The following is a 14,133-nucleotide window of genomic DNA, read 5'->3' on the forward strand; positions in this document are numbered from 1 at the left end:
GTGCTCCTGTTGCAAGTATATTCATGTATATTTATAATGTTAGTTTTACTTCACTGGCACTGCAACTATGGGGTCCAATCCCTTCCCGTTTCTCTAGAATGGTTTCAACGTGACCTCTGCTGATATTCAAGTCCCCAGTATCTGCTAACACATCGCTGGATTCCTCCTCAGATGCTGTGCTCCCTGCCTCTCCGAACACTGGCGTCGATAATTGCTATCCAATTTTCCGTAATGTAAATCCAATTAACGTTCCTCATTTGGATTGAAAGACATTGTCTTCCCTTTTCTCTTTCAAAATGGCGATCAGTTCTGTGAATGCGACTGCTAATGACTGACTCTGACTCAAGACTGATGACGTCTCCCCTGCTTGGCAAGTGCCTTTATATTTTGTCTCTTCCCCTCCTTTTTGTTCTAGAACATTCCATTACCCCTTTACTTCCTCTGGTACCTGATTCGCCAGTAGTTCCTTTTTTTTAACCTGTGATTGGCTCTTTATGTTGCATTATTACAATATTGGTAACCCCTTCCATCCTTTCTGCTAAATTGCCACCTTTATGCCCTGTGTTTCTAAGGTAACCCTGCGAACAACAGCGGTATTGTCGTTCCGCGCCAGCACATGCTCTTAAAATACCCAAAATGGTGTCCAAATTAGCCGAATCACGCTAACACGGCCAAAATGGCATGTTACATCCATTGGGAAGTGCATGGGGGAATGTTTGAGTTATTTGTGCCCTCTCCTGTGCTGACAGTGTTTTTTAATTTTGCAACATTTGCAGGTTTCCAGTGCCCTCACAAATGACAGCCCTTATATTTGACTGATGTTGTTGTTTGCAGGACGTGTACCTGCCCTCTGTTTCTTATGTCACGCCAGCGCCCCCTAATGGATCGGGCCCTGGCTCAACAGTGGAGGCGACCTGGCCCTCGGCCACCCCTCCCCCTGCCTCCTCCGTCGATGACGTTGACTATGTTGGCTCCATTGCTGCCGGATCTTTGTGTTCTGCCGCTGAGACGCCGGATGCTGCGAGGACACGGGCAGCCATTGAGCACATGCAGTCCAAGATTCGCCGCACCAAAGAACTGATCCGGGGAGAGCAAACCACTAGTGATGGTATGCTTAGAATATCTGTTGTATCCACACTTAGTCCAAATTTTTATTTTTTGCCTGTAATAAAATTAATTACTTCTGCATTATTTGCATACTTTTTGGATTTGCTAGGGTGGGTCGAGGGGCGGTGAGTGGCGAAACTTTGTGTCTCACCAAGCAAGTGAATCCCAATGTAAAACCTTATATTTGCTGTAGATAGGCCAGTGTGGTGCCGTAGATCAGTTTGTCACTTGCACCAATCGACGATCAGCACACAGGCTGAGTCTTCTCCCCACACACTGCTATGCTATGCTATGCTGCTTTGGATCTTTCGTTAAAGCTGTACGTAGTTGCATGGTGCCAAACGATTTAATCAGTGTGTATGCATGCATTGTAATGATGATGCCTAGACATTTAGTGGCTGGCAAAATAAATGTTGCAGACCTGTTTTCGGAGTTATTATTTCCGTCACTACCGGTTAAAATAGGTGACTCCGATTGCTTTCAAGTTCACTAGCAATGCGCCACTCTGAATCGAAATACCTCGTAATACCAAGCTCTTGCTGTAGCACGAATGTCTTGGCCATATTTTTTACACGTACTCATCAAGTCAAAGGCTCTGCCAGTCACTCACTCACTCATTTGAATAATGTGAATCTCGCTGTACTCACTGAAAGGAATATCCAATGCACAGCAGACTCCCGATTATCCAGCTGCAGTGTTACGGCTTATCCGTGCATGAGTTTTTCACTCCATCGATGTTTTCCGTGATCATTAACGGGATGCAAATGCACCAGGATATTTGTATTTTAATGCGAAACACTACGATTAAAATCCCCTTTGTGTGAAGTAAGAAAAACTAAATACTGTTTTGCCTGTCAGCATCAAAAATGAGTTGAGAATCACTCTCTCAAGTCGACCGATGTCACTGCAACGAAAGCCTGTGAGCCAGAGAGAGTGGCCAGAACAAAGCAGAGTGGAGGGGCAGATAGAGCGAAGGAGGGGTGGGGTACTTCGATGTGCAGGACGGGCCAAAGTCAAATTTCCCGTAAAGCGGCCTTGTTGACAGGAAACTCCGGAACACTTCTTGTCACCCAACCAGTAGTTGGGGGAGAACTGCATACCACCAGGTTTCATGCTCTCTTCTCTCTCTCTTCTGGGTTAAAGGCAAGTGGTGTGATCGCAGGTTCAGGCAAGCCATTGGAAGTCAAAGAGGAGAATGACATGGTAGGATGAGGTCTTTGTGGGAGAGAGAGTTATGATAGGACAAAGTTGAGTACTTGTCACTCCAAGCTGCAGTCTTCCTTATGCCTCAGCACCCACTTACCCTGGATTGCCAGGTGCTGCTATTCCTCCACCATACTTACTTGCTATATAAGTCTTGATCTCCAGGTTGGGCTGCTTCGGAGGGCAGAGTTCGGAGACAAGAGTTCCAAGACTTAGAGTCTCCAAGCCTTTGAGTTAAGGGGCCGTTGCGCAAAAGACCTTGTGCGAAAAGTTCTTAGCGGGAGAAGTTCTGTGGATAAGTTTGGAGGATGTTCGGAGGAATTTCTTGAGGGAGCGCCTGAAATTTTGGGGGGTACACTAAAAAAATGCCACAATAGCATAAGCTATTGCCAGTCACTTGCCTGCGTTGACTTATTGCCAACAGTCCAGGTTTCCAATACAGGCGGTCCCCGACTTTCGTACACAATGCGTTCCTGAAAACTTGAACGAAAGTCGAATGTACGAAAGTCGAACCATTGACTTCCATACTAATTAGGGGTTACGTTCCATAAGAGTGGAATATACATACTAAAACTTTTTTTTCACGGATTTTATTTCAATTCACTATATTTTAATAATATGTTAATAAAGTTCCTCAAATCATCTAATTTCTTTCGAAAATATGCAGAAACTGTAAATAAAAGTTAAAAAAACAAGAACTCTGTTGGCTATCGAGTGAAACTTCCTCTTGCTGTTTAAGTTGACGTCCACTATAAATAAAAATACATACCCTATATATCAAGAAGCAAAACAAAATGTAATTGTTGAACCCGCATTCTGGATACCTTTTAATTATCACACCAACATTCGACATTCGGCCGGTGACATTCGTGATCGCGTATATTTTGCATGTGATTCAAGAAAGACAAACGGAATTTGGGTGATATTTCGTGCAATATCGCAATATCGTTGCTGAAGGTGTACTTGAATTAAACAGCACTCAAACAAAAAAATACAATTCGATAGAAGGTCTTACTAGTTTTATTGAAAACAATTTGATGATGTCAAGTCAACTTTTGTGAAAAATCTCTCCAATGAAGGCTTTCTTCTTCTCTTGATGAAGGAGCCTATAACAGGCAGTCTCTCCCCCAAATAAATCACCTAGATTAGATTCAACTACCAACAATTCCCTTCATTGTAAACGTTCGTATTGTTCGCATATACAGCCATTTGAAACAATTGAATGTTGGGATGCGCAATATACATCGCAGGAATTTTAAAAAAATACAGACCAACGTCCGAAAGTTCGAATTTAGCGTACGGAGGTCAAGTAAAAGGTGTCAATTTTGAACGTACGAAAGTGCGAATTGTACGATAGTTGAGTGTACGAAAGTGGAGGACCGCCTGTAATCACTACTGCGCAATGGAATGATCGCTCACCCATTACCTAAATGAAAGCTCCGTGTTCATGTGATATAAACATCACAGCACATGATTGTGTTCAGTGATCATGGAACCACGTCTTGCAGCAGTTGCATAATGGGCAACTTTGGCATGACGCAACTACGTAGTGTGGTACCTGACAGTGTAGTTTCCGACTTTGTGCTGAGGTTTTGAAACATTTGTGCAAACCACTTTCCTGAATCCGTGATCTTGCAGACATTGGAGCATGGTTTTTGGAAACCGCGTAATACAGGTAGCAGCAGGAGTACGAGTTAAATCACGTTATTGCTGCTAAGAAGATCGCGGTTGGGAAATGAAAACTCTAAATGATTCTGGAAAGCAATCTAGAATAAAAGACAGTGTGCGTGGTTAGTAATTGATAGTTTGATATGCCTGAATTGTGAAAATTACAGTGAAAGTTGGGATTATTCATGTTTTCTGATAATTGGTGCCCCTCTCCCCATTAGGATTAGCCCATTAGGATGATCATTAGGGAGTATGCTGTGTCTTCATACGTATACTTCGCTTTGTCTTCCTTTAACTTCAGTCCTACCTTACTGCCTTTCTTTATTTTATTTTTGTTTTATTGAAAATGTCCACATACAGCAATACATCCATGCCTCGCTTAGTGCAATTTTGATTAAGCACAAATTCATTCTTCAGGTAAACTTCCCAACGCTGCTTTGCCTAATCAAATAACCTTAACATTCTCTAGATATAACGTGGACTTGCCAAAATCATTACTCATCATGCAGTCCGAATAGCCGACCTATGCATGTAATTTATCTCGTATCCTTTACTGAATGATATTTGTTAATTTAGATCTGATACAGTCGGATCCGGATTTTAGGTCTTCGCATTTAACGTTTTTCCGCATTTAGCGTTTATCCCGATCCTTTTGGATCCCGATTCAATCCCTATTAGGACAATGTAAAAATTATCCGTATTTTGTGTTTCCGCATTTTGCGTTTTTCCGCATTTATGGTCGTAAAAATTTGTCCCGCTCAAGATTTTTTTGCCCGCTTTAACGTTTTTTCATGACGGTTCATCCAAATCTTCGAATTCATGCTCATCAACAAGAACAGTCTCATGAAAGTTTACCAAGAGTCGATAGAATCTACCGGGGAACGCTTCTTCAACTGCTTTCTTCCGCGAGCGCAGCGCTGCAACCTTCAACTCGCAAGTTTGGTGATTTGTCTTCTCGTAACGTTTTGCTCCCCTTCTGATCCAAACACCAGACACTTTTTGTATCAGATCCGATCTAATGGAGCAAAGTCATCCCTTAATAACCTCGAACTACCTTATCCTTCACTTCTTGAACTTGACTTCGATGATGCGTGACGACTGATGACACGAGTTATCCTCCGAGGGCCGCTACAATAATGGTTTTCTCGTTATGTTTTCAATTGATGGCTTATGCCCCTTTCAACTCTACTCCCTACGGGCAGTCGATTATTAGCCCAATATTTTTTCAGTCGGGTACTTTCTCTGTTCAAAAGAGGAGGCCCAATATCAATTGCGCAGTTCACTAGAAGATTCTTTCTATAATCCATCCGAAGGTCAGTTTCCACGGAGGAACAGCGAAAGAACAGAGGAAGTGTTTCCCCTGTCATGACCGTGAGTGAGAGCATTCTTTCCCTATGGAACAACATTATTTTACATCGTAATTTAGATATCCCGGAGCCAATTTATTGACATGCGGCTGGTTGATATCGCTGTCGATTGAAAAATATTTATCTGATGCTAATTAATGTCAAAAGAGATTGACAATTGGAGTTTTGACGAACTATCACGGTCCATGACTCTAAATAAATCGCTCATGCTGGAAAAAAAATCACCGCATACTCATGGTAGAATAGATGAGTGCGGAAAAATACGAAAATCCGGCAGGTATCCCTTGGTGGTTGACTTCGACATCATAACCCTGACGAAATTGCCAAACACCAGAGGCACTGACAATTTTTCGGATGAAATCCAGTTCTGTTGAAGATTAAACCTTTTCACTTAACTTAAAGTTTAGCTAATCGTTATTCAAGGTCCAACCAAATTTTATTAAAAGCTGCCGAGAAACAAGGCGAGTCGGAGTCAAGGTGATCAGCGCGCCGCGTAAGCAACTTCTCCCGGCTCCATTCGACCTGCATAAGGCCGCGGATATATGACAACGAATCTGGTGTTATCATCGAGTTGAATCACCATCGACTTGTATGCATACTAAAATAAGATTCTACTTGATGCACAAAGGTTAAGAAAACACTTAGCTGTTTCACAAAATAAAATATATTGCGACCGGTTTCGATACAGCGTATCATCATCTGGTGTTTCATCAAGATTCTACTTTTTTTGGATCACCTCAAAATCCAAAATGTGCGCATAGGAGGCTTTTTAAAGGTTCATAAATCCCTTGTTTCTCCGAGGCAACAGAAAACGTTAAGTTGGCAAAATTCCAGGAAACCTCCCTTTTACTAGATATTCGGTAGTTGAGAATTCGGGATTAGCGATCCTCTGCTGTCCCTTTATTTCACTCATTCCTCATGATTTTTCGAGTACCTACGTACCCCTTTTCTTATTATATTAAAAATGCTATAGTCACCTACATGTCACTTTTACAGAGAAAATTCTAAATTTCACCGAGACCACTGAAATATGCATAAAAATGGAATCACTAATGTCCATAATAATAATCTGTGTGGGAATGCTTTTAAGTTGATGTTTATTAGAATTTTCTTAAAATATTTCATTAAAACAATTGTCATCCACTCATTACTTATTTTTACTACCCATTTTTTTAGCTGATTCCTGAAAAGTTTTATCCAACCTTCATAGGGCAGAGAACATTTCATTAAAGAATTTTTTGCTGCATTCAGCACCTTTTAGTTACTTGAAATAATATTTTTTATTCATAAAAAGCCATTCCAATCATTACAGACCCAAAAACCTGAAAAAAATGGCAGGTCCTCATTTAGTGTTTTAAATTTTGTCCCCCCTGAAAAACCTTAAATCAGGATTCTACTGTATTAAGTTTAGAGATAGTGGAAATGTGAAATTTTTAAACAATACTGTTATAGATGTATTGTTTGCCATACAAAGTTATCGGGCGAACTGACTTCCACATAAAGGGTCCAGCATCAAGCCTTCAAGGTCATTGACATTCACGGGTAAAAAATGGAACGGGGGCCAAGTTACGTGTGAATAGCATCAACGTGTAAAAGGGTCTGAGAGAGAGTCTCAAACACGTTGGCTTCTTTCCCTTCCAGCAGTTGAAAGCCCTCTGCATCTCAGGAATACACAGTGACAGTTGTTCAGATGTTGAAGGTGATTTTGATGGAGCCAGAAGGGGGAAAAACCAAGTGAACAATGGCAAAAAATAGGAATGCAGATAGAAAAATAAAGAAGTTATCAAGAAAAAGCATAAACCTAGAAGAGAAATTTAAAGCAATCAATTGCTGTGAAAATGGAGCGTCAAAGCAAAAATTGCATGTAAGTTTAAGCTCTCGATGTTGACGGTCCACACTATTTTTCTGAAGAGAGATGAAGTGAAAACTTTGGTGACATCAGCCACACCAACTGCATCCAAGCGTTCAACTCGTACGCAAAGTTCATTGCTGGATAAAAAATGGAAAGACTTCTGGAAGAAAAGATGAAGAAAGAAGAAAAAATTATGTGGATTTAGCATATTAGGTCAAATGATGCTCCTCTATTACAGGCAGTTATTGTGCAAAATTTGTGGCATTATTTGGATCTATAAAAGAAGATGAGGGTGGTGATTGCTCCGAGACATAAAGTGGAAGCTTCAAGACTAAAGGGACTGGGTGACACAAGAATTGTTTTAAGACTGGTTTGAAAATTTGTCACCTGCCGGCAATGCATTGCTAACTCCCGAGATAGCATGTTTTTCCTACATGTTAGCCCACTTGCACATAAGGAGGGAAATTCATAAGTACGTACAAATGTTTTTTAACAGGACAAAATGTCTTTGAATGCGTACCTACGATATTTAACCCAGTAACGCCTGAATTAAAAAGTTTCTGCGATTTTTGTGGTAATCATATATGTATTTTAATACCAATAAAATTCTGAGTCATTCAGTACAAATTTTAATCTTTTAGCACTAATACTTACTGAGATACAGCCTGGTACCATATGGTACCGTTAGGCATTTAAGGGGTCAAAAAATCGAAATTTGAAAAACATTTCGGAAATCACATTTTTAAGCCAAAAACCTTATATATATTATTTACCGCAAAATACATTCATTTTCATCCAAAATTACTCTAAAATATCAATAATATTCAATTAATTATTTAATATTAGTGATCATAAAATAGAAGTTATGCATAATTGACGTAGAAATCAAGAATAACATGATTTTGGCATTTCACTCAGTTGTTGCCGCACATGGAAATGAACAAAGCAGTATCTGCATTGCATTTTAAGCGTCCTGTTTTTATTCTACTGGTTCAGTTTTCAGTAGCACACCATCCCTGCTTGGGCTTGGATTTTATTAGGTGGTTGTGCCCGTCGAACCTATTTCGTCAGGGCACTGGAAAGAAGATAGGCCGCTGTCAGTTGAATGCGTTCTTCGAAACATGAATCAATTACAAATCCATTTCTTTAGCCAATTACCCCATTCCATTCGCACTTCTGGTAAATTGTGCACGTCTTTGATATTTTAGGGGATCCTTGTATCCAGCTGTGATTATACTAGGTCCCATCGCAACTCAAGCTGAGTTATGCTTTTTCAGGATTTCCGCATCAGCATCCATGCGTTGGGAGTCATTGCATCTAGAATCAAAGTAAAAATGGGCCACGACCATTTTGTCCCATCTGTTATTTTGTTGCCCTCACGCTATCTTTCCCAATTCCTTTTTCGTAGGCTTTCACTTTCCTTAGTATTACGAAGTAGCTATCTGAGCTATTGATGCACCACACTTTCTAGCCAAACCTAATTGGCCTCCCCTGCATGAATTGCTAACAGCCATGTTTTCCAAAAGAGAACATTATTGACTCATTGGAACTCAAGGACTGCTTTTCTCTGAAATATTCGCCGAATCTTTTTTTTGCCATGCCCATAAAAGGGCGCATTTTCCACATCTTATCTGATTTACCCATAGCGTTGTAATCACAGCAACGAATAAACCTATGAATTTGTAGAAATCTGTCATGTCTCCTTGTGTAATAAACAAGATTATTTCTGGCGTTTGGTGCTGCCTCACAATTGTGCCTTTTATTGGGAGTCGTTTTAGGCCAACTTATAAAAAGAATTGCAACAAATATTTTCAGTACCTCATGTGTTATATTTGGGTCATAATAGTTGCAGAATTGTACACACCTATTCTACTCTAACACTTAGTAATAATAATAATAATAATAATATTAATAATAATAATTTATTCACTGAAGGCAATACAATTGCATAGTTTTGTCAAGTGGAATACATTACATAAAGCATAAAATCACAAACAAATGATGGCAATAGAACACAGTATGTACACAAATGACAAAGAAATATCAGGACAATATTTAAATCACTGGCAAAGGCATAATACATATAAATAATATAGTTACCCTTACTCATTTAAGTATTTCCTTACATAGAGCATAAAATTCATCAATAGAACACAAAGGTTTTTTTATTAAAAATTTTTAAAACTCAATTTTGAATTTATACAAATTGCTGATTTTCTTAATATTTTGAGGGAGTGAATTGTGGAGTTTGCCTCCTTTGTGATATGGACCCTCGGTATTTAGTGTGGTAGATCTAGTTTTGATGTGGATATCTAGGTTTGACCTGGTATGATGCTGGTGAATGTTGCAGTTTAACTCATATAAGTTCATGTTAGTTTTAACCAACAGAATGAGTTCAAAAATATACAAGGAGGGTAGGGGCATTATACTGGCCTTACTAAAATAAGGTCAGTAAAGGTCTTACTAAAGTAAGGTCAGTGCGTAAGGACGTTTTTGTCAAAGACCAGTTCAAATGTTCTGGTTGTGGATGCTTCATGGAACAGTGAGTTGGTAATCAGGATTACGAGAAATCCTTTTGTGCTTTACGATCTCTTCATCATCAGAAACGCGTCCTTCCTCCCTATTTTTATACCTTTTGGGTGCTTTACGGCTCGGTCTAGTTTCACTACACTTTTGAAAATTCTCAGGCATTTCTTGAGATAAACCCAGCTGATTGTCCACCTTTTCGAACAACATCTTATGCACACATTTTATATGCGTAATAACATTTACATAAAGCAAAATTTATAATATAAATGATTAAAAATAAATAATAGTAAAATAAAGAACTGTTAGAAAACAAAACAACAGAAATATTCGTGAATTCTGCTGGTTTTTCCGGGTATTCTTCCACGTTTATCCATTTGTAGGACGATATTTCGCCAACGTTCCAGTTGGCTTCCTCAGGTCCACTGAAGTGTTGATGCAGAAATTTGTTCATCTTATATACACCCCGTTTGCCACCTTTTTTCTCGAGGTGTGCCCTGATTGGTCAGGATCTTTGAAGACCCTTTTCCACGCGCTGGTGAGATTGTAGCCGTCTTCACGGTTGAAGTTTGTTGTCGTTTTGGCGATTTCAATTGCCTCCCTGATTATTCTCGGGTAGTAGCGGCCTTCTTTACCTTTACCCAACTGGAACGTTGGCGAAATATCGTCCTACAAATGGATAAACGCGGAAGAATACCCGGAAAAACCAGCAGAATTCATCATAATCTCCGTGGAAGCCTACTTGGAAACTTTAGAAATATTCGTATTTACACTTTCCGCCAAAACACGGTAGTGCAAGCGCCTAGCGGTACCATATGGTACCACCAAAATGGTTTGCATCATAATATCCCAAATATTAGGCTCACATACAAACACCATACATAATATGAAATGTACATGTTATGACAATCATAATTACATAAAAACATCTTCGTATTATGAGTATATGAGACGCAAGTAAAGAAAATCTAAATGCTTGCACTAAAAAGTCCGTTTTTTTCGGATAGCTGAAAATTCGCAATTTTCAAACGGCTCTAAATATGTTCATTTCAGCTTTAAAAAGGCAAACTTTTTGGGAAAATGTAAATAAAAACATTCTTATTATATTTAAGCTCTCAAAAACCCAAATAAATTACGATAAGTGACAAAAAAGTTATGTTTAGCATTGTGCTACTGGCTGATACCATATGGTACCACTAGGCGTTAACGGGTTAAAGATATTGAAGATTTAATTATTCTTATAAGGCTAATAATAGGAATACTGGCTGACCCGGCAAACTTCGTACTGCCCAACAATCAATGAACTTAGGTCCCTTGCACACACACTGATTTTGGACGGCCAGTAAAATATCGGCCGATATTTTTCAGGTGAAGCGATGCTTGCACACACGCCAGATTTTTACCAGTCAAACGATAAGTTGCTATGTTTTTGAGCTGGCGCCGGCGATCCACAGTGACAATGGCCGGCAGCTAACCGGCATTTTGCCGGTGCGTGGTCTGTACATGTGCAAGTTCCCATGCTCTCCCATTGTTCACTATTGGAATGTGGACGGCTGATTTTATACCGGCCGTCCAAAATCGGTGTGTGTGCAATAGGGGCCTAACAATTTAGTTACACCATTTATAAATCAAGAGCGGCTGTATCGTTTTTAATCACGTTTAATTTATTATAATAAAATAAGGATACGAAATCCAATAAAACTACGTAAATGAGTATGAAAATAGCTTGCTAGAAAGATATATTCTTTATTGAATCTACATAGGGTGGATCGGAGTGCGTTTACGCAGATTTTTTTCAATGAATTTTCTTATGTTTTAGCTTAAAAAATTTTGGCTATTGTGGTTTTATATAGCAGTTAATGAAATAAAAATTATACGGATTCAGTTGTTGGCTATTTGTGTTATTAACCATAAAAAAATGTTTTTAGGTCCAAGTCTGTTGTGTAAACTTGGCCCGTTCACGGGGCAGGTTAGCACAATGCCAGACCGACGCTTGGCTGATGCTCAAAATCGTGTAAGAAAAGCCCCTATGAAGCAGTATTCATATGAAATGGCTTTAGGCACACCAGTTTTAGTATCTCTGTTTGGAAAAAATGCAAAAACTTTTGTTACTAATATTAGGGGGATGGATGAGTAACAAACAAAACATATTTAACTATTCACACAGCCGCAAAACCCACTATTTTGAACCATTTATCTTAAAAAATGCCTGGGGGAGGGCCCCCACACCTCTCGCTTACCTTAGAGAGTTTTCTATACCCTACAGACCCGCCAGTATTAGCTGCGCCTAAAACCCCCCTGTCCTTAATTCCTAGCTACGCTCTTGAACTGAAGGAAGAAATACAGCGGATGGTTTACCGACTCGTTAACATTCCATGTTTAATTGACCATGAGAAATTGAGATTTCATTAGCACATGAGCACAAACATCACAAAAACTGAAAGACTGACCAGCGACTTGTTAATCGTTATCACGAATTTTACACGAATTGGATATTGAATACATTTAAGCGCAAAAGGGCATATAAGTTGGGATCATGGAATCTTCGGAATGAGAACTTCTTCATCTTTGAATTTTCCTTGAGTAAAGTTGCGTGAATCACATTCATTATCAATTTCTTTTAATCACCAAACGCATTCCGTTGGATAGTTATGGTTAGGGACATGCAAAAGTTGCAAATGTGATTACGCGAATTTTAACGTGAATTCCAGGGTTTTCCCGCGAATATGCAAATTTCGTGTGAGTTACGATGTTCACCAACTCAGACGCGATTATCACTATTTTTTCTTCTGCTAATGCTTCTCCCATGAAATTGTTTTTTGAGGCGTATGTTTTAGGAGTAATTTTTTCACTGCAGTAGCCGCTTTCCGATGCGACGAATTTCCATGGGCCGCCGTTCCCGGCACAGCGCCTTGAGATGTCTCATTTGAATGTGAGAGAGATGTCTCATTTGAAAGAGGCCTGAATTTTACAGCACCGTGCCGTGAATGGCGCCCGGCGAAAAGTCGTCGCATCTGAAAGTAGCCTCAAGATAGCACAATGTGTATTTCATGCCATAAACGGCGCACCGCCGGGACGGATTAAACCTTGCCTTGCCGACCGTCAAAAACGTCAACTGCACGATTCGACTCGTTTGAAGACATACATTGAGACCAATGGTTATTTGAAAGCATGGTGCCGTGCTGTTGACGATGGCCAGAGCAAAGCCGGCTCATCTGAAAGCGGCAAAAAGTGGCGGTGTGAAATACACACAGAGCTACATTGAGGCAGCTTTCAGCCGAAACGACTTATCGCCTGCTGCTGTTCCCGGCACTGCGCCGTAAAATTCAGGCCACTTTCCGACAAGATGACTCTCTGGATTTCACGGCGCTGTGCCGTGAACGGCGGCCTGCGGGAATTTATCACGTCGGTGAGCAGCCTATGCAGTGAAAAAACTATGGCTTAAATATACGCCTCGAAAAACAATTTAGTGGGAGAGGCGTGAACAGAAGGAAAAAAATGATGAAAATCGCGTCTGAGTTGGTGAAAATCGCCTATGAATTGGAGAAAATTGCAATTAACATAAAATTCGCGTATTTGCGGCCCATGAATTAGAGAAAATTCATGATTTCGACAACGAAACACATTAGAGGAAATAAGGGGACTTGTTGGTCAGGAGGATGTCTAAACTGCATTCACAGGATGTCTACAAAGTAGCCAAAATGCCATGGGAATCTGATGGTTGACTTAATAAAATTACTGGAGGGTTCAAACTATCCCAATGCTAAAATTCTATAAAGAGTTAACCCTTTCACTACTAATGATGAAAATATGCGGCAGGACGTTTCTTGACCCGGGAGACGAGAAAATTTTCGTCTGAGATTTTCCTACGCAGGCGAACCATTGCCGAAAATACACATTTCCTTGCTCTCCTCCTTTCATGACATTCGTGGGTTCGCAAAGTCTTAGTTTCGGGACCCAACACACGCTGTAACTGCTGAAATCCGAGAGCATGAACCTAGAACCGTCTTCTTACGTTACCCCTCTTTGTGGCTAGGGACCACAGCCATACAATTGCTCATTCAGTTAGTTTGCGAAATAAATATATGCTTCTTTCTCAAAAAATATAAACTAAGAATTGAATTCTTTGTCTTTTGAGCAGCTTTTACAATTTTCTACCTTAAATTCTACCATAAATATTAACTTATATCTCGATTTCAGTATAAAATCAACATGGAAATTGTTAATGCATTGAATTCGTTAATGCTGACGGTAGAGCTTCATTCAATATTTTAAAATTCTCAGAATAAAACGAGGAATTCAATTGGAAGTCTGCAATTTATGTGCGAGCAACAATCATCCATATAGCTAATTCATAGAAACAAAGCATGAGTGAACAGCGAACCAATGCCGCTGGTGGGATTATAAACG

At 39.8% G+C, this 14,133-nt stretch overlaps 1 protein-coding gene across 6 annotated transcripts in view; it reads left to right on the forward strand.

Moving 5' to 3' along the window:
• LOC124163549 (transmembrane and coiled-coil domains protein 2) overlaps positions 1 to 14,133 on the forward strand; it is a 410,710-nt gene that overhangs the window by 254,497 nt on the left and 142,080 nt on the right. For all 6 annotated transcript variants that reach the window (XM_046540530.1, XM_046540532.1, XM_046540528.1 and 3 more), the window contains one exon: positions 835 to 1,108. In XM_046540530.1, coding sequence (XP_046396486.1) covers positions 835 to 1,108 — 274 coding nt within the window. The remainder of the gene's footprint in view (positions 1 to 834; positions 1,109 to 14,133) is intronic.

The sequence above is a fragment of the Ischnura elegans genome, chromosome 8 (genome assembly GCF_921293095.1).
Source record: "Ischnura elegans chromosome 8, ioIscEleg1.1, whole genome shotgun sequence".
Lineage (NCBI taxonomy): Eukaryota > Metazoa > Arthropoda > Insecta > Odonata > Coenagrionidae > Ischnura > Ischnura elegans.